This window comes from Phoenix dactylifera, chromosome 3, assembly GCF_009389715.1.
Source record: "Phoenix dactylifera cultivar Barhee BC4 chromosome 3, palm_55x_up_171113_PBpolish2nd_filt_p, whole genome shotgun sequence".
Taxonomy (NCBI): Eukaryota; Viridiplantae; Streptophyta; class Magnoliopsida; order Arecales; family Arecaceae; genus Phoenix; species Phoenix dactylifera.
The window spans coordinates 8,042,967-8,064,294 of NC_052394.1; the positions used below are offsets into that span (position 1 = coordinate 8,042,967).

The following is a 21,328-nucleotide window of genomic DNA, read 5'->3' on the forward strand; positions in this document are numbered from 1 at the left end:
ACCGTTAACAAGTCGAGTTGCTCGAATTTAGCTTGGGCTCGATACAGTAAAAGCTCGGCTCGTTGTTTAAATCTAAAATGAAGTTTATTTAAATTCAAGCTCGAGTCTGAACAGCTCACAAGATCAAACGGATCTCGTGATTTAACACTGCCCACCGATTACTAAATAAGGGGGAGGCTTGGAGATCCGACAATTGAGATCGCGCCATCGATGAAACTGTGGGCGGTTAGATCTGGATCTCACTTGGAAATCCTGCATCCAACCCAAGGGCTAAGGCCCTCTCCTACCCCTCCTCTCCAACCATCTTCCTCTTCCAACTTGCTGCCCACCTTCGAATATCTTTCTTCCCCACCTCTTTCTCCATCTGTCCTAGCTTTTGCTCTCCCCTCCCTTTTTGGTGCTGCCATTGTCTCTTCCAAAACCACCTCCATTATTGAGCTGCCTTTTCCCCGCAGAACTCGTCACTCATCCACAGCCCTAGCTGAGATAATCTCTTCTTCTTCTTCCCAAGAGTGAACTTTTCCCTCTCCCCTGTGATCTTTGGAGCTTTGTTGGCTGTTGGAAAGTAGAAGGAAAATCAGAGAACAGATATCAGAATTGTGGGTATGTTTGTGTTTCTTCTTCATTTTTGACTTCGGAATGAATCAATAATTTGTGTTTGGTGAATTTTGTCAATAATTTGGTCAATAATTTAAAGCTCATTTCAATTATGAGCTCAAGCCTAATATAGAATCGGTATCGAGCCCGAGCTCGAGATTCTGCAAAATAAGCCGAGGCTCGGGTTCGGCTCGGCTCGTTAACAGGCCTATCCTTTTGCTTTTAAATATAGAGCAGGTGATCTGCCATTAGTAAAAACTGGTTTCCTCCTTTGACCAGGGGTTTAAAAAACTTAAAGCACCAAAGATTTCACATGAATTTTAACTAATAAATATTAGGTCATGACAACTCACATATCTGTTCGATTATTTTATGGAACGCCTATTGCTTCTGCCGAAAGCTCGCCCAGATTATTTGATTGGAGCCAATCTAGTGGAAGGTTGAAAATAATGATAATTGTAACTATGGTTTGCTTTACTAGTTCGAACTAGATAATATGAGGCGTATCGGTCCAGTATTGATATCTGATATGGATAGCAAACCGATTACGTTGAACAAATTTTATACCGTACCAAAGATCTTATACTTAGTACTAGTATAGCACCGATATGAGGTTCAGTACCAAGACGGCAAATTTTAATTGTAACATCATAATAGCCTTAAACATGGTTTTGAAGGCCTTTATTTATCTTTCATTATATTATACTAGATCTAGAGATATCTGGCTACAATAGAACAATTGTTTGTTTTTAAATTTTGAATATGATATTTTAGAGAAATGTTTGTTGGACTCGAGGAGAAGGTGCAGAGTTCTAGGCCATGTATCGGATTTTGTTGCTCATGATTTTTCCTTTTTCAAAAATCATGACACATTAAAAAAGAAAGGAGGAGGCTATACAACACCTTTTCCCTATTCTTTTTTCCTGGGAGCAGAGGCCGAAATGAGGTTAAAGGGAGGCTTTGCTATCATATATTAGCATATGAGTAGATAAATAATATTCATTATTTAGTTGTTATTTCTTTGTAATTACTGATACGTGATTTTTTTTTTTTTTTGATAAAGCAGGTGGGCCATATCATCCTGGTAAAAATACAACTCGAAGAATCTGAATATAACTTAGCAAAAAAAAGAATCTGAATATAAAATGTCCCGAAGCTGATCTGGGGCTGAAGCCAAATTCTCCCAGATGGTGTCCACTATTGTGTGATTCTTTCACCGTTCAATCAAATGAAATAACATTTGATTCAAACATCCACACCAGCTAAAAAGTTTTGTTTTTTTATTTGATTAATGACAAACAGTTATTTTTCATTATTTTATATCATAAAAGCATATAAAAGAAATTGTAACAGCTATTATCTTACTCCAAAGAATCCTGGGAAAGGGCTCAAATTGGCAAACAAATGACATTGTTTTTGTCATAATGGTAAGTAAAACCCAACACACTCACACTCCTGCTTGACGTTCCAATTTGTTTCTTTTTTGAATATTGACTGAAATCTTTCTGGTCAGGCTATCGGCAAGCCCTCCCATCTCCTTCCTTTTGAACTGCACATTTGAAGTGCACATCAGCTGGCTCTGACCGATTCAAGGAAAAGCAGAAGCCAAAAAACAGATATTCCCCTCATGGATTACCTTGCAACTTGCTCAGATGTCACGAATATTCCATTAACTATTGCTTAACTCTAAGATTTGTAGGAACCAGGCATCATTAATAACTAATAAACATTTTTCCAGGAAGCATGATGTCATACGGAACTCCACTGGCGGATCAAACTTTCATAGACTGTAGTGGAGCAAAAACACAACCATCCGGTTTGATTATTGCATCCCATGCCATGCATCCACATCCAACAACTCCAGTGTGCCAAATCACAAGCTCTTACCTAGCTGAGACAAAGCAGCTTGATCCAGATTAAAATTAACTTTGATTACTAATACAATGGACATGTTCACAGATTTACCACCGTAGTGGTAAATAATCCAATACAATGTAGTGCAGAAGACAATAAGCCCAGCAAGCTTAGCTTGCAATGAAGCAACCTGTACTTGAGGCGAAAATTGCAACTGATGTCATATCAGTAAATGAATTCCTCAATAACTGCTTTAATGTATATTCAACGGTTGTCATCATCATTAATCTGTTGCAGTATCTGTTTCAGTTTTCCAAAAAAGAACAATGTCACCGCTCAAACCTTGCACACCTTTCTCCACATGATGGTATTACTTCAATGAAGAAAGCTTTTCGTCGATTGGATAGCATGTGGATTTCTTTCACTGTACCCAAATCATATTTTACTTCCAGCTATGCAAGTGTAGTGATCCAATCATACTGTAAAAACTGGAAGATATAATGCCTTCCCATAAATGAATGGGTAGCAGGTCAAGAACAGTGAAAAACAAATTGGTGGATTGATTTATTGGAATACTCCCTTTCAAATGATCCAAACCGGGTATAATCTATAGTTAGAGTGTATGTGGATGTTGTTCAGGAGGGAATAACGTAATCAGGAATCTATGGATCATCTCAAAACTGGTGAATGTAATTACAGCTGCTGGAGTGGTTCGAAGCAGGTTTGTGGCACAACCACGATAAAAACCAGGAATACCCTCTTCTTGAAGTACTTTCTTTATGCAGTCAATTACGCCCATATATCGCATTTCCGAATGAAATCCCTGTTCTTGAAGTCTTGAACGTACCACCTAGCATTAATGGATGAACCAAAAATGTTCAATTAAGATGGTGCACAGAAATGCACAAAAGGATAATAATTACTATCACCTTTAAATTATGACAGCAGTCATTTCGTGCATATGATATGCCTAAAAATTGATCAACTAAGGAATACTGAACGTTTGATGTAAGTACCTCATGTGGATATGTCAAGGTCGATGCAGCTATCTTAGAGACAGATGAAGCAACAGCAACATCTCCAGCACTGAGTGAATTGATGGTAGTATTATCTGATACAACCGCATTTATCAAGGCATGCAACAGATTGTAAAGTATGCAAATTAAGAGACAAAGCAGTTTCTTTTCTTTAGCAGAAAAAAGCAATAAAAGGATTCGTTTTTTCCATTTATAAGTAATGATGAAGTAGTACCTCGCTTGGCCAGGTAGGTTTTTATCTTTTCGTATGTAGGAAACTGGATAGCAACATGACTGATTCCCGCCAATGCAGGCACAAGACCACTGTTCACCACATTAGATAAGTATACAGTCAAAAAGACATTGACAATTCAATTAAAAATGTATTATAATGCCTCGGAAAATCAAAACCTGTACAGGCCCCTTATGCCTTCTTCATGGGCTATTCTCCTCAAAGCATTAAGCGTACCCTGGTATGGCACCACCCCACCTCTCATTCCTTGAGTCTGTGGGAAAGGCAGCAAATAATTTATAGAAAATCAACTACTCTAAAGCCAGGTAATCTTAATGTGGATCTTACAAAAAAGAACAATCCAGCTTAGGATCATTAATACAAGAAAATAGTACTGATAGATGTTGCAGATTAATGCTTTGCTTCTCAAAATCCTCATGGTTTAGCCTGGGTTGACTATACCTCAGTCCTCATTCAGCCTGTATAGAGTGATATATAGCCGCTGTTGGAAATTGCTCACTAGCAGTATACTTCCAGCCCAGTGAAAGCACGGCAACTACTATAACATTGTGACATGGTACCAAATTTTGGCTTCATGCAGAGGTCAATACCAAAATGAAGCCTTTTTGACCCCAAGATGGCTGGTAACACATGATTTTAGAAAACCATGCAACTATGCCACATTATAAATCTTGTAATGTTTTCTGGAAAAATCTTATAAATAGTTAGTTTAAACTTCCCTCAAAGGAAATCACTGGTATTAACAGTTTCTGTATTAAAAGATGAAAAAAATAAAAAAAAATGGCATGGTACATTTTAAACTATCACTTGTATATGGTTCTTAAAACAAGAATGAATCATATTTCAACTTCCAAGTGCTAACAAAGTAGCAGGAATCTTGGATATAAAAAAAAGGCATTCTAGCGGATGAGGTTCCCACCATTGTAGGGTCCAAAAGGGTCAAATTTATGCAGCCTTACCACCACATGTGGCGAGGCTGTTTTTGTGTTTTAAACTTGTGACACCTAAATCATAATGGAACAACCTAACTGTTGCACCAAAGCTCGCCCTTTAGTAAAAATCTTGGATATGCCTAAAGATAATAATCTTCTAATGAAGCCTGAAACAGCTTTGCAACTGTATATGGAAAAGAATAACACTCAAAAAATATTGCATGATATCTGCCAAGATGAAGCCTAAAGATGCCAAATATCATGTACAAATGGAAAGAGAGAGAAAGGGGGCCATAGAAGGGGGAAGTATGAGCGAAAGAGTAAAAGAAATCTAGGTTATTGTGGCCCAATAATGCTTAGGGGATGAAAAAAGAGGTAATGAAATAGGCTCATCTATGATTTTAAATGCCAAAACCAGAATCAAAACCTGCAGGTGCAGTATCGTTAGAAGGTTGAAGGGGCTGCCCGCCTCCATATCACAAGATCCAACAGTGTTCTACAACTAAGTACAGAGTCTTGCCCCACAAATCTAATATTAATAAATTGCACCACCTCTGTAGAAGTACATCATATTCTTATGCCACCGTTCTCCATTGTGCTGTTGACACATTGTTAGTCAAGTCACATTATAGATCATCAATCCAATCACCTCCAAAGCCAACATGGAACCACATGATATTTAAAGACACATCTACATTGTTGTTACTCAGAAGGCGCAACAAAACCACATCACAAGCAGCTAGGTGTTGCATGTTTTGTGACTCCTCAAAGAGCGCTATACATATCTCACCAAGCACAAAACATGAGGAACATGCCTTGTAGCATCGACAGTGCATAAAAGCAATTATGAATATTCAAGCCCACCATGGTACCACAACCTGAGCATTCTCAAGACTTTCCTACCTAAAAGATACTTGCGACATCTAGCACACAATTTGCATGCCTTAACAAAATTACCATCCTAACACTTCTTTGCTTGTCCCTTCTTGCTCAACCAAAGGTGCACGTGCCATATCATGAGCCAAAATTTGCCACATCAAGTAAATACAACAGTTTTAGCAAGACTTGCATTAAGCTAGGCCAAATCTTTGCTTAATTTTCTCCTAATGCTTGTACATTCATTAAAAATATCCAAATAGATACCCCAAATGCAACCTCAAAACTCCTCGCATGGATTTAGCTAACTCATCTAGGCAAAAATCATTTGAGCACTCCTCAATGGATGAACACTTAGGCATGTAAAGTCCAACCTACAGATGCATCATAGTATTGCTCATTTCTACCATCAACGAAGATCAAGGCCCTTTTGTTTGATAGCATTTACCCCTTTGCCCCCCAAGGCACTCTATAAGAATATAAATGGGCTACCCAAATTCTCACAACGAAAAGCTGGTATCAAGAGGCCCTTATTACTATTTTCTGTTATACCTGCACATGTCGGTCCCAAAAAACTCCCACACTCGAAGACCTTAACATCCATCCTATACTCTACCAATAACTCCTATTTATCACCACAACTAATTAACAGGCTAGATGGCTTCCTTAAGTTAGAACCCTTCCAACTTGGTCACTTGAATCCTTTTTCAAACCACAAGATCCCCATCTGTCAAAACCACAATTAACTCAAACAAAAAATGTGTGTATTCTAGTATTGTACAAAATAAGGAACTAGCAAAGCTCGATAGTCTCTAAATCAAGCAATCCTATCCACAAAATTGATAATATTCCATCCTAAACAAAATGGCACTCCTTGAACTCTTTCAAGGCTTCATTCTTGATTTTCAAAATAAGAGATGCCAACATGTATTAACTTCCTAACCTGGCTCAAGTTCGCCAACTATATTAGTTGCAACGTTATATATGATATCTTGTGTGTGAATTCTATTCCAAGCTTGACCTGACTTGTTACTTTTCCATGTGCCCCTAGCAATCAGCTTTGAATCCTCAAAAACTCCTATAATCACAAACTCTTCAAGCATTTTACAGGATCCTCCTTTTTTTATGCTCTTCTTCAAAAAGCACCACCCACACCTCTATAGCTCTACCATGAACTTATTTCATTTTTGCAACAAATACCTTAGAAGTCACATTCCATGGTAATACTAATTTAATGCTTTGGACCATGTGGCACCCACATGCTCCCATCTAAGCCACCGCCTAAGAAGGACAGATACTTCAAATCACATGTTGTATCCATCTCGTAACTTTATTGAACAATGATACTCATGGTATGTTGTGCCGGTCCGAACCAGGCGGTATGGAGGATACTATACCAGTTTGGCATCAGTATTTGATACAGGTAGCATACCAACACTCGGTATACCAAAAAAATTTTGTACCGTACTGATACTGTGCTAGAGACAGCGAACCTTGATAATGCTCATCAGATACTTCTTGGATACATATCTAATACTTATATTATATATTCTATTTTTCAAAATTAAAAAAAATTTAAATACTTCCTAAATACACTTTGGGTACTTACCTAATACCTCAAAAAGAGAAATGAGGATCAATTTGTAGCATAAGAATCAATGCCTGGTGTACCGGTACCGAGCCCCGGACCAGTTGCCTGGTGGCATGGGTCAGTATGGGCCCATGCCGCGCCGTGCTGAACCTGTATCGATACAATAGAAGAGGTGGGAGAGAGGAAGAACGGAAGAGAGAAAAAGAGAGAGGAGGAGGCCGACGGAGAGCCAACAGAGGGCTACAGAGCCACCGCTTGGAGGAGGCGGAGGCAGGAGAGCCGCCGCATGGAGGAGGCAGAGGCAATGAATTTGCCAACTTTCACTTAAAAGTCGCAAAAATAAAAAGAGCCCCCTCCGGACCCTCTTCCGTGGCTCCTCGGCCTCCACCTCCTCTGCACGGCAGCTCCCCGGCCTCCACCTTCCTCTCTTCCTCTCCCACTCCCTCCCTCCCCCGCTTTTTCTCTTTTTCTTTTTTTCCTTCTCCCCCTCTGTCGCCGGTCTCGTTGTCGTTGCCGGAACCGTCCTGGTCCGCTACTAGTATGGCTCGGAACTTTCCAAACTGAGCGGTTCGGGATGGTTCCGCCGACCATGATATGGATATTAATATTAAAAAGCATGAAATATGGTCTATTGAGCAATGATTAACAATGAGCTTGTAAAAGTTAATGTTATTGTGTAAGATATGGACTATATTATTTTGATAGCTTACTATATTTTATGAATGTTTTTACATACTATGCATGCATGTATGTATATAATACATATAGGTATAAATATGTATGTATATATATATATATATATATATGCATGTTTATTCCTTGAGATATCCTAGTCATATTTATTGTAGGCTACTTTTTAAGATTTGTTCTATCACTGTATCCATATCATGCCATATCCTGTATCCATGTCCGCGCTTCATAGACCACAATTAACTTTGAGTCTTGAAGTTCTAGCCCTCAGACTCGCAATGGTATCAACCAACTTTATTCGTCATGCCCCATCTTCACCTCAAGTTTGTAGTCCAATGCTTTGCAACCTTAACAAACATGACCTTTTCAATTTAATCATATAGCTTATCATAAATTCATTTGAAGCAAATCAACATTTCTACTCGAGTACTACAACGCAAAAATCGCCTTCACCAAAGAGCTTTCATGCTACCAAATTTTGTGTGGAACATCATGACTTGCACACAAGTCTCCATGCTGTGAGCAAGCAACTTTAGCTTCAATTATTTGATTGTCTACCTCTAGAACACTGGCGCAACACTAGCCTTACTGTGAGAACATTAATACTCCCAACACATTGTCTGCAAGGTGATTAAGCACCTCAAGTTCAAGTGTCACATTTACCTTTACCTTCTTATGAACAGCATCCTAGCACCTAGCAACCACATCTTTAGATGAAGAATAAGTTCTAAACTCCTAGTATTTTGAAAGATCATTTCATTGCAGCTTAATTGCATCTCAATGTGTTTAAGCATTTAAATACCTGATATGGATCATTTATATAGCTCAATTGTACATCCTTTGTATTGAATTCATTGATGCTATTAAAAAGAGGTGTGTACGAGAGTGATACTTATCTAACTGCTTTTTCTAGTTACCTTCTTTTATCTAACTTCGTATTTGTTTTGTTTCACAAATGTGTTTAATGCTCCTTTTTCCATTGTTTCATCATTAATTTTGTTTCTCCTGTTTGATATTTATTGAGAATTTGAAATGCATTACAAATTATTTGCTAATGTTGCCTACCCAAGGAGAAATCCTAGCCCCACCATTAAGGAACTTGTTAGCACATAAAACATCATGCACCAACATGCGATTTAGCACTTTAGCATCTATGAGCGAACTCAGCCTTCATAAATAACCAACCAAAATTCTTCATACTTTTACCACCCTCACAATGTGAAGTTTTCGCATTACAAAGAACTGAAGGAAGAAAGCTGCAGGAGGGGGAAGAGAGAGGACTGCAGGACTGAATTATTTGACATGCGAGTTGCAAAGCCACTATATTCATCAGCCAGCACAAGAGGACCCAAACAACAATAATCCTTCAGAGGTAAGTCTTGAAGAACACTTGGGTCTTGAAGATATGGCCCAAAAACAAGGAAACATTAAAAAGAGGATCATTATGTATAACAACTAACAATAATTTTCAACTATACAAAATATAGAACAGAAAATGCAACCAAAGAAGTATCAAAAAAAAGTTTTTCTGAAAAAAGATGAAAAAAGTAGCTGCATGGTTGAAATTTGGTTGTAACTCCCAAAAGATGTAAGTCCATTATGTGTGACATACTTGGGGTCCGGCCTTAAAAACCCAGAGTGGATTAATGTTAGTAGTTCTGATAATAGAATATTATGTGCTTATTTCAATTATGACATCGTATCACAGAAATTATTCCGACCCATGCATGACATACTTGAAATCTTGTCTTGACAACCCAAAGTGGATTGGTGGCAATGGTTGTTGCAGCTCCAGCACCAGAAGCAGCTATCATATTGTGACCTACAGAGAGTTGATGGCTTCCATCTGTGAAAAAAATTATTTAATAAAACATCAGCATGCCAGTATCTTGTAAATCATTTTTAACAGCTTCTTTGTTCATTGCCACCCAGAGGAGAATTATATGCACTGACCATCTGAACAAAGCAAGCTTTTGAGTTGCTCATAGACAGTAAAGTAAACCTGAAAAATTTAAAGCAAATGATTAAATCACACAAAGAGAACAGAGAAGGGTAGGGGAGAGAAACAAAGAGTTAAGAGATTCCTTTCCGGAATTCTAAATTAAACCAGAAGAAAATTATCTATTACTAAATTAGCCTAGTAAAAATGAAAGTATCCAATGAGTATGCTTCCGGGGACATATGCTCAACGGAGAAAAAGATTGCAAACTCGAAAGGAATACATGCATCCTCAAGTTATGTGCTCAAAGGAGAAAAATACTGCAACCTCAAAAACAAAATATACACATATTTTCAAGGTTCGCCATCTCAGTATCGGACCTCATACCAATACCATCCTATTGCAGTATCGGTACGTCTAGTATGGCATCTAGTTCAGGGTACCGATTGTCAATACATCCTCTATGCCACATATCAATTTGGTACCGATATGGTACAGTACAGTCGGTACGCACCGACACCGACCGGTATGGCAAACCTTATATATTTTTATGTTATGAACATTTAGATGACCACAATCATGAATTATGCATATATCTAATTCAAATTACCACTCATCAAAGGGCACAAAATTAAAAAAGAATGTGCTTGACCTTTGCAAAGCACTGTTTATCGCCTTTCTTCAATTTAATTTTGCTACTTAGGCAATCAAAGAAATAAAGAATAGCTATAAAAAATGTTGTAGCAGGATATTAAGGTAGGGCAATAAACCCGGGTTATACACTATCAAAGGAGGGTTTACAATTGGAACGCCTGAAATGTGAATTTATCTACCCTGTAAAATGATCCATATCAAAGAAAATTATAATAAAGAGCATTAACTAATGATTTACCAGCCAAATAATAAGATAAGTCATTGATGGGCTAAACTCAAGTCACAACTGAAGCCAGTTAAACTCTTAGATCTGAGAAAGGCCAATGCTCTTTGAGTGGAGATTTAGTAAATAAATAATATAGCAACAGATATTACATTAAAATCTCACTTAAAAAGTTGTGTCAGTCCGCCAATTTAGTGGTTCTAGATGGATGAAATTCTATTGTATCAAGATCCTCTTCTAAAAAGCATAGAAACGCCGACTAGTTCTTCCTGCTCAGAATCTTCTCCTACTAATAAGATGCTGCCAACAAGGTAGGTAGTGACACAGTAGGTGATATACTACTAGCCACCAATTAGATTGATCGTCATCTCTCAAGAGCACGTTAGACAGTAATATATGTATTATAAACTTGCAAAACAAAGGTGGTGCTATTAGAAATAACATGTTTTCTATCCAAGGTCAATTCTAACAAATGTAAAAGCATGAAGCAGAAGAAAATCAGTCTGCTCAACTATGTCCCTCAAAGTCATACACGTGTATAAATATATATATATACACAAAAATGTCTATATGTAGACACATACATATTGCATATGCATAAATACGTACATAAATGCATATATACATATATCATGAAGTCTAAAGAAGTATATTCTGTCCACTTTACATTCATAAAGTGTGGAAAAAAAAATAATTGGAAGTTGTTTGACCAACACAATTATTTACAAGCATGAATTCTTCTTTCTTCAAGATTCAAGAGATTCATTTGATGGTTAACAGCAAAAGAGTGATAAGCAGCAATAAATTTATAATGCTGAGTTGAAAAGAACGGAAAACTCACAGCCCAGTTGGGAAGCAATGCCAACACAGTTGGTGAAAGACCACGATACATGCCACGGACACCTTCCTTTCGAACTATTTGTTCCAGGCTCCCAATTATAAGACTTCCTGGAAATAAAAGTTAAACAATAACTTTTCTGAAGGCAGAGCACAAAAATGAGAAGTTTTATGCATCTAAAAAAGAAAAGCCATGCATTTTGACCACTGCATGTTGAGAGTTACAAGAGTTACAAGCTGAAACAAATATCCAAGACATTGAGTAATTAGATGAGATAAATAAACTCAAGCTTGAATGAAGTCCAATATCATGGTGTAACACAAAATTCCTTCTTAACCTTCGATCAGGAGGCAGTCTCATAGGTTCAGCAACACAAGCGATGAGAAGATATGATACCCTCTTAAAATCATTAGATGAAATATAAAGGAAATGATGTATTCACATGGATCAGTTAGCTGGCAGTAACCCACATGGACCAACTTCCCCCATGAACAGGTCAAATACCAGTCTACAGAGAAATATCACAAGACTACGAATAAAAACTGATAAGTGGTTGACTCCATGCCAATGAAGATGAGGAGGTCCTGCATTAATTGATTAACACTCTAACCATGAAAGTAGGTGTATTGGTAGATGAATTGGTTTTTTATATGAAGGAAATAACTTTGACGAGATAGATCTCCATCATGCATTGTTTGTATGGCTTTCATGAAGAAATCAAGTTGCATTCTAGAATCTCAGACTTGAAGAAGTTGTTCTGATCCACACCCTTGATTTTCCAGACAAAGGGGCAATTGAAGATAAACATGTGTTCTAATTTTCAGATTATGATGTTGCCAATTCTCGAAATAGAAGGAATGAAGAAAATTGATCCAATAGAGTGTGTACTATCAGAGAAAAGTGGTTCTGATCATTGGTGCTGCCATTTGGAATCAAAGGGAGCAATATGCAATTGATCCTGCCTCCATTTCAAAGTGAAATTTAATTGTTGAAAATCAATCATCGTCACCATCTCTTCTATCTCGAGAGGCTTTTGTTGTGTTCTCTTGGTTTTCCTTCTCATTTCCCCTTGCTCAGTGTCTCTTTCCTTCTTTTATAACCCTCAACCTTTCATCCTTTTTAGGATTTTATGACTTGGGACCTCCTTCTCCTCAATTTACTTGTTTTATTGTCTTCTTCGTATCCATTCTTCTGTCTTTACCCTTTTTTCTATTCCTTTAGACAGCCAAAGGCCCAAAACAATTTCCCTCCTCCCTTTGAACTGCTCTTTCTTCTCTTCTTTTCTTTCTAGAAGCAGCAGATACAAGCAGATGACTATTTGACAAGAACTCCATGTGCATCAAAGCAAGCTTTGATCTATTACTAGCAATAGACTGCAATACATAGCAACAACTATGTACAGCAATAAAGCAGAAGCATCAACAAGCAGCTAGGTGTTTATGATTACTAGTAAACCAAGTTCAAACAATATTAAATCCACACTGGTTCTTGGAGAGAATCAAATGATTGATTATAGATACCTAGATTAGCTTGACTGCTTGATACTTACATTCTTTGTTTGATAACAACTGTTTAAGAGACTGTTATTACATAATGCTAATTTCCAATATGGGTCCATGACAGCCTCTTCTTAGTGATCAAACTGGGTGGGATTCAAATTCTCCTTTTTTTTCAGACTGTGGAAACAACCATGTCTTGGCTACCTCAAGGGTGACTTCCATCCAAACAATAGGGTAATAAGAGACTGCCTGACAAATTCCAGATATCATACAACTCATTAACAACCTCGTGACCCAGTTTACATTACGAATCAACCATTTGTGCTCTTTATTTTTGGTCTCACAAAATCCATGAAAAGTTCCCAGGAACATGCCCATTTTCTGCGACTCATGAACAAATTCTATATAGAGGCATGAAGAATTTAACAGTAGTTTTGTTGTGGTTCAAATTTGGCTCGAGGGTGACCACGCCGGAGGAGTCGGGGGAGCTACTGGTCGGGATGGAGGAAGGACGTCGCTTCCTGCGCGTCGGCGGACCTGTACAAAGTCTCACCGGTGGGATTCCGATGAGAGCCCGATGCTTAAATTAGAGTGGATCTTAGCTGGTTCAGCCATACAAAAGGTCCTTAGCCGTTACCTGATGGGACTATTTATAGTCCCCGCGGAGGTACCCAGGTGGCAGAGGTATGGCCCATCCTCATCATGGGAGGAAATGGCGAAGGCCAGGTAGCGCATGGCCACGGCTTGCTTGGGGCACAGGTTTTGAGCTGTTCCTGCGCACGCTATGGCGTTGCGGGCGTTAACAGGATATGGCCCTTGGCAGCAAGGTATGGCCCCTGGTCATCATGTCGTAAAGTGGCCAGCAAGCAAAGCATGGCGCGGTGGGGTTATATTGTACGGCTACGTATGCGGGTGTAGGGGCGCGCGTAGGTGTGCATGTGGATGCGGCCGTGGGCGAGGTCGGGCTCGCTTAGAGCCTGCAACATTTATTTGGTGAAGTCAGCTTGGTGAGTACTGAGGTTGGGCTGACTTAGGGGCCGCGACATGTTTGGTGAGGTCGGCTCGGCAGACGCTGGAGTCGGCCTAGCCTCCTCGGCTCGAAGGTCAACTCGGTAGGGCGCTCTGAGCTCGAGCCGGGGTGCGTTGTTGTATAGGGCGCCCTGAACTTGGCCAGGGCGGATCGTCGTTGTAGACTCCAGAGAAGGCTGTTGTAGATCGGAGTAGTGGAGAGATCTGGCTGAGGTCGGCTTGGCCTTCGGCAAGGTCCGAGGTCGGACTGGCTCTTAGTGGGACCGAAGTTCCGTCTGGTCGGCGCCAAGGTTTACTTGGCCGGAATGGGGTGGTCCCATGTTGTAAGTAGGACGACCCATTTTGCCACCCATCATTTGCCCCCGCCTTCCGAGATCGAGTTGCTCTTTGGCTCGGGCGAAGAAAGTAGCTAGGTTGTTGGTCGTTCTGTGTCATAACCAAGTGCTCATGAGGATGTGCGCGCTAAGCTGGGTACACTGCATAATTAGGGGCTGATTACTTCAGGGCGAGTACTGCAAGCCGAGCTTGAGTGGATCAGGCTGCCACGTCAATTGAAGCGGGAGCGGCTGCAAGAGCTCTTTGAAGTGTTGCGTTCGCGCTTCTTTTCGAGGCATCGCTGGGTGGAACGCGAGGAGTCAATCATTAATGTCCCGTTCTCCGAAGCGGCTCTCATGACTGTTTTGGCCTTTAATATTATGTTCCAGAAAGATTCGCTGAGGGAGCTTCTGGACCTGCCACGCGGCGAGATCCGGCTACTTGGCCGCTTGGTTAACCCGATCTGAGCCGTTGAGGTAGGTTATATAAGACCTTAGAGAGACCCCAAGGCCCTTATTTGATTTTTCTTACTTCTCTTCTTTCTGGCCGCCATCGTCGCTCTCGAGCTTTCTGGAAGGCTTCCGGAGTATTTTGGACCTTCTCGGCGAACTTTGTGACGAACTCTGCTCCTAGTTTCCGGCGGCCCTCTTCTTTTTCTCCGTTTTCTTCTTTTTTCTGGCTGCCATCTTCGTTGTAAGAAGTTGCAGAGATGATTTTCAGCAATAAGACCCTGATAGCCCGACACAACGAGGTGGTTGCATCGGATGAAGCTCGGTCTGAGGAGAGGTCGAAGAATCTCATCACCGGCGTGACCAAGGGCTTCTGCTACAAGATGTGCTTCGTCTCAGCCCGCCAATGCCAGGGTGGATGATGTCTGGAGCGAACGAGCTTGTCGAGGCGTGCGAGCTCGTCGCCGAGTGACGATCTAGGACGCTGCAAAGGCCGCCACTGAGGTCAGATCAAAAGCTGCTCAAGCCGACAATTCTTTTCTACTTGTTTTCTTTTCCCTTATGCTTTTGCTAGATCGGCCACTTATGCCTTTTTGTATTTAGCTCGACCTCAAGGTCGGCTTCTTTTATACTCGGCCTTTGGCCTTTCAACATCAATAAAGTGCATTTTCTTCACCATTTTGCATTTTAAAATCTGACAAAGTATTTGAACTCGTTTCACTTGGAGCTTTATATTTAGCTAGCAAGGTCCGAACTGCATAGTTTAGGTACTGGCTTAGCCTCTATGCTGCCAGGTAACTTTGCAAAGTTGGCAAAGAGCTCGCTGAGGCCGGGACAGAGGTTGCTGCTGAGGTTGAGATGGAGATCGCTGCCGTGGTCGGGTCGGAGGCCGCTGCTGAGGTCGGGTTGGAGGCCGCTCAAGCCAACTGAGCTTTCTCCCGCCTATTTTTTATTTTCTTTTATTCTTGTAAAGTCGACCACTTAGGCCTCTTTGTAGTTTACCTTTGTATTCATGCCGACTTCAAGGTTGGCTTCTTTTGTACTCGGCTTTTGGCCTTTTAACATCAATAAAATACACTTTTTTGGTAATTTGCATTGTTGAAGTCTGAATTTGAGCTCATCTTGCCATGTCTTGTGATGGATTTTTGTGTTCGGTCAACAGAATCCGAACTACTTGGATGCTGGCTTAGCCTTTATGCTGCCAAATAACCTCGCAAAGTTGAAGGGCATGCTGCTACCAAGCTTGTCCGCTGGGGCATTTTGGGCATCCTGGTCGGGGCGTTGGGCCTGCTTTGGGCCCTTCACGAGAACTGAGCTCAGGGTCCTCCCCTAACTTCCGTACTGTAGTATACCAGGGGACCTTCTAGGTAGAAGGTCGTCGTGAAATTCGACGGCTTCTTGCTTTTGTAGATCTTTGTAAGCTTTAACTTGGGCACTCGATCTAAGGCCGGGTCGCCTTTAAATTTTCCTTGAGGTCGTCTCGTCGGCTCGCGGTCGACTCCTTAGGACGTCTCGAGCTCGGGCTCGAGACGCCATTATTCTGCTAACGATTGACGAAGCCTTTTCGGCTCTTAATGCCTGCGGTCGCGGGAGCTCTTTAGCTCGCGATCGACACAATGCAAGGTGCCCCAACTCAGATCAGGGTGTCTGTGGTTGATGGGCCTCTTCGGCTCTTAATACCTGCAGTCGCGGGAGCTCTTTGGCTCGCGGTTGACACAACGCAGGGCGCCCCGAGCTCGGGTCGGGGCGCGTCTTCGGAGATGGGCCTCTTCAGCTCTTAATAGATTCTGCAAGGTGCCCCCACTCAGATCAGGGCGTCTGCGGTCGATGGGCCTCTTCGGCTCTTAATACCTACGGTCGCGGGAGCTCTTTGGCTCGCGATCGACACAACGCAGGGCGCCTCGAGCTCGAATCGGGGTGCGTCTTCGGAGATGGGCCTCTTCGGCTCTTAATAGATTCTGCAGGGCGCCCCTACTCAGATCAGGGCGTTTGCGGTCGATGGGCCTCTTCGGCTCTTAATACTTGCGGTCGCGGGAGCTCTTTGGCTCGCAATTGTTACAACGCAGGGCGCTCCGAACTTGGGTCGAGGCGCGTCTTTGGAGATGGGCCTCTTCGGCTCTTAATAGATCCTGCAGAGCGCCCCCACTCAGATCAGGGTGTTTGTGATCGATGAGCCTCTTCGGCTCTTAATACCTACGGTCGCAGGAGCTCTGTGGCTCGCGACCGACACAACGCAGGACGCCCCGAGCTCGGATCGGGGCGCATCTTCGGAGATGGGCCACTTCGGCTCTTAATAGATTCTACAGGGCACCCCTGCTCAGATCAAGGCGTCTACGGTCGATAGGCCTCTTCGGCTCTTAATACCTGCGGTCGCGGAAGCTCTCTGGTCGGGTCGACACAATGCAGGGCGCTCCGAGCTCAGGTCGGGGCGCGTCTTCGGAGATGAGCCTCTTCGGCTCTTAATAGATTCTGCAGGGCATCCCCACTCAGATCAGGGCGTCTGCGGTCGATGGGCCTCTTTGGCTCTTAATATCTGCGGTCGCGGAAGCTCTTTGGCTTGCGATCGATACAACGCAGAGCGCCCCAAACTTGGGTTGGGGCGCGTCTTCGAAGATGGGCCTCTTCGGCTCTTAATAGATTCTGCAGGGCGCCTCCACTCACATCAAGACGTCTGCGGTCAATGGGCCTCTTCGGCTCTTAATACCTGCGATCGCGGGAGCTATTTGGCTCGCGATCGACACAACGTAGGGCGCCCCGAGCTCGAGTCGAGGAGCATCTTCGGAGATGGGCTTCTTCGACTCTTAATAGATTCTGCAGGACGCCCCCGCTCAAATCAGGACGCTTGTGTTGATGGGCCTCTTTAGCTCTTAGTTGAGGTCGCCGTGCGTCGTCAAATGGCGTTGAATGTCGTCAAATACTCCTGCGGTCGCGAGAGCTCTTTGTTTCGTGATCGACACAATACAGGGCACCCCGAGCTCGGGTCGGGGCGTATCGTCGATAATATTTAGTGCCCCGAGCTCGGGTCGGGGCGCATCGTCGATAATATTCAGCGTCGTTATGTCGCAGTTGTGGGCTCGTGCCATGGAAACAACCAAGCCGTGTCGAATCCATTAAAGCATTTCAGAGACGTTTTTTTAAAAAGGCCTAAAAGACAATTTTCATTGATAATATACTTTTGAGATCAGAGTTCCAACCTCGAGGAGCTAAAGTTTCGTTCAAAGGTGGCAGCTTGTGAGCCCCAAGCCGCTAGACCCGGGCTGGTGGAGATAAGGCCTTTGCCACTGCTCCCGAAGTCAAGGAGCCGCCAACACATGGGATACATGGCTACGGCATTGATGGTGCCCGCAATGGGGCGGTTGTCGTTCTGCCCCTCGCACGGCTCTGGGCTCTATTCCCCGGGCTCCCCCTGGTCGGCTTGAGCACAAATAAACCGACCCAACATACCTCGGCGGAGCGGATAAGTGCTTCGATCTCATCTCGGAGCTGGTAATAGTCCTCCGTATCATGGTCGTGATCTTTGTGGAAGCGGCAGTATCTGCCCAATCGCTTCTGCGACTCTAACGGTCGCATCCTTGGTGGTAGTCGGAGGTAAGCCTGACCCTCGATCTTCTTAAGGATCTCGGCCCGGGTAGAGGTAAGGGGAGTGTATTTTCCGAACTTCTGGAGGAGAGGCCTCGAGCGAGCCGGGCTCTTGGGCCAAGGAAGATTTCTCTCAAGTCGGAAAGATCTACTCCTTGGTCGGTCGTACTCCCTTTCGTCAACAATCATATGCCATGGGGCAGGGCAGTGATGTTGCGAGCGTCGTCCTGAGAGCTCGCGCCCGCAAAGAGGAGGTGTAGACTGGGCTACCGCCTGCTGCAGGTCTTGAATGGCCGCAGTAAGCGTTTGAACTTGTTGGATGAGCAGATTAAACTGCTCTGGCTGGACCTGAGGAGTTTGATCCGCCGGTGCAAATGCTGCAAGGGGTGGACTTTGAAGCGAGTTACCGAAAGTTAGTGCCTGGCTACTCGATGTATTTGAAGCTCTGTGGCTCCTCAATCTCATGATCACGACTCAGACCCTTCTTCTAGCGCCAAATATTGTGGTTCAAATTTGGCCTAAGGGTGACCACGCCGGAGGAGTCGGGGGAGCTATCGATCGGGATGGAGGAAGAACGTTGCTTCTTGCGCGCCGGCGGATCTGCATAAAGTCTCACTGGTGGGATTCCAGTGAGAGCCCTCCGATGCTTAAGTTATAGTGAATCTTAACTGGTTCAGCCAAACAAAAGGTCCTTAGACGTTATCTGATGGAGCTATTTATAGTCTCCGTGGAGATGCCCAGGTGGCGGAGTTATGGCCGGTCCTCATCATGGGAGGGAATGGCGAAGGCCAGGTAGCGCGTGGCCACGGCTTGCTTGGGGCACAGATTTTGAGCTATTTCTACGCACGCTATGGCGTTGCGAGCGTTAACAGGGTATGGCCCTTGGCACTAAGGTATGGCCTTTGGTCGTCATGTCGTAGAGTGGCCAGCAAGCAAAGCATGGCGCGGTGGGGTTATAATATACGGCCACATATGCGGGCGTAGGGGTGCGCGTAGGTGCGCATGTGGATGCGGCCGTGGGCGAGGTCGGGCTCGCTTGGAGGCTGCAGCATTTACTTGATGAAGTGAGCTTGGTGAGTACTGAGGTCGGGCCGACCTAGGGGCCGTGACATGTTTGGTGAGGTCGGCTCGGCAGACGCTGGGGTCGGTCTAGCCTCCTCGGCTTGGAAGTCAACTTGATAGGGCGCCTCGAGCTCGAGCCGAGGCGCGTCGTCATATAGGGTGCCCCGAACTTGGCCGAGGTGGGTCGTCGTTGTAGACTCCAGAAGAGGCCGTTGTAAGTCGGTGTAGTAGAAAGATCTAACCGAGATCGGCTTAGCCTTCGGCAAGGTCCGAGGTCGAACTGGCTCTTAGCGGGACCGAAGTCCCGCTTGGTCGACGCCGAGGTCTACTTGGCCGGAATGGGGTGGTCCCATGTTATGAGCAAGACGACCAATTTTGCCCCCCATCAAGTTTAGAAAAAGGAATACAAGAATTATGGTATGAGGAAATAAAAGACCATATTTAAGATACCCTATCATTTAAAAGATATTTTACAACTGTGACATTATTGGGGAAAAAAATCTTTACAATCATGAATTTTAACATAATTACACAGATTTCAGAATCTTGACTAACTTTAACAATAACTATGCATAAATTCAAGATAGAGATGACGTAGGAATCAATGCACAGCAGTTCGACATCTAAAAAATGGTTTGGTGCCCCTGTGAATTAAGCAACTAGAATAAAAATCATCCACGTAGCAAAGAAAAATAAAATTAAAAAGGATTTTGATAGGACAAGCATCCTTCAAAACACCAGACAAGACCTCGGCAGCGCTTCTTAACAACATTTAACAATAAAACAAACAAGAGCAGTGCATAAGAAGGCAAATGTCATACCTTTAACACTACTGTTCTTGAGAGAGGCCAATCCATGGACCTGAAACCTCGTCTTGATCACATCCAACGGGCAAACGAAAGTAGCCGCAATAACACCTATCCAAATCACCCAAATCAAACACAAATAACTTCGATAAACTCGTAAAAATTCCGTTGTCCGCCTCAAAAAACCTAAAAATCTCAAGGAATCAAATAAAACGGCGAGAATCCAAAAAAGTACCGGCTGAGGCGCCGGCTGCAGCATTGCAGAGAAGGCCCCTAGTGCTGGGGCTATGGGACTCGGCAGACATCGCGGGAATCCGATTCGAATGACCAAGATAGGCTAGGGTTTCGCGGTGAAGCTAGGGTTTCCTCTCTCGAGAGGGAGATTGTGGCGATCCAGCGTCGCATGGCCAGAAAGCTATCGCGGCGAGCTCCTCGGCGGCGCGAAGCAAAGAGAGATGGGTAGAAGAATCCGTAGCTACAGCCGCTAAAAGAAAAAAAAAACCTAGGGTTTCGATGAGACCGGAGGGGAGAGAGGCGACGCCATTAATAGACAGATCTGTTTCGCCCCCGCGTGGTCGGACTCCTTCGCGCCCTCCCCCTCCCTCCCGTTCTCGACGGACTTTTAGATCAGGTAGGACAACGAGGTATTGTGATCACCGAAACTCGGAGAAGAAGCGATCCTGGCCATTGTTTTTGGTCATCGTGACCGTGGGAGGAATTCCAAGCTCCCTGTTTGACGGTCTGATGTGATTGTGGGTTGATTCGTTTCTCGCGGTGTCCTCTCGCCGCTGCGATTTAACGCTTATCACGACGGTGTATTGCAAATCTAATTGGCCACCCTTTTTTGAGGGATTTTGATCGGCCCCAGCCCCCAAGTTGACTATTTTGAAATGAGGTCCATGGATTTGTCGTGGGGTGGTTCTATATACACCCCCCCTATTGCTAAGGACACCCCCCCAAAAACCAAAAAAAAAAAACCCAAACTAACCTTTAGTGTAATTACCATATTGCCCTTGAAATTTTCTCATACACCCCCCTTCCTCCTCCTCCGTTTCGTTTTGAAAAGAAAAAAAAAAAAACACCCCTCAAACCCCCCTTAAACCCCTCGATCCATTTACATCGTTTA

At 43.2% G+C, this 21,328-nt stretch overlaps 1 protein-coding gene and 1 long non-coding RNA gene across 4 annotated transcripts; one reads left to right on the forward strand and one right to left on the reverse strand.

Moving 5' to 3' along the window:
• Positions 1 to 472: 472 nt before the first annotated feature.
• On the forward strand, positions 473 to 2,386 carry LOC120110197. 3 transcript variants are annotated; one of them, XR_005510966.1, is made up of 3 exons: positions 473 to 603; positions 1,664 to 2,024; positions 2,111 to 2,386. It is a non-coding gene; the product is annotated as an uncharacterized LOC120110197 (long non-coding RNA). The 3 variants fall into 3 exon arrangements; XR_005510967.1 differs by having other exon boundaries at positions 1,661 to 2,386; XR_005510965.1 differs by having other exon boundaries at positions 1,664 to 2,386.
• A 121-nt stretch (positions 2,387 to 2,507) lies between these two features.
• On the reverse strand, positions 2,508 to 20,941 carry LOC120110196 (nicotinamide adenine dinucleotide transporter 1, chloroplastic-like). The gene is made up of 9 exons (XM_039124513.1): positions 20,438 to 20,941; positions 20,218 to 20,313; positions 11,467 to 11,573; positions 9,763 to 9,811; positions 9,546 to 9,655; positions 3,879 to 3,973; positions 3,703 to 3,791; positions 3,468 to 3,562; positions 2,508 to 3,301 (listed from the first exon to the last, which is right to left on the reverse strand). The coding sequence occupies exons 1-9, from the start codon at positions 20,505 to 20,507 to the stop codon at positions 3,065 to 3,067; spliced, it is 948 nt and encodes a 315-aa protein (XP_038980441.1). The 5' UTR covers positions 20,508 to 20,941; the 3' UTR covers positions 2,508 to 3,064.
• Between the last annotated feature and the right edge of the window lie 387 nt (positions 20,942 to 21,328).

Bases quoted from the DNA above. Each gene is read 5' to 3' on its own strand.
- LOC120110196 (XM_039124513.1), bottom strand. From the start codon at position 20,507: ATGTCTGCCGAGTCCCATAGCCCCAGCACTAGGGGCCTTCTCTGCAAT. The intron at 9,656-9,762 runs GTCAGTGCATAT...TTTTTTTCACAG, and splicing joins AAGCTTGCTTTGTTCAGATG to ATGGAAGCCATCAACTCTCT. The intron at 3,792-3,878 runs GTTTTGATTTTC...TGTGGTGAACAG, and splicing joins GGCATAAGGGGCCTGTACAG to TGGTCTTGTGCCTGCATTGG.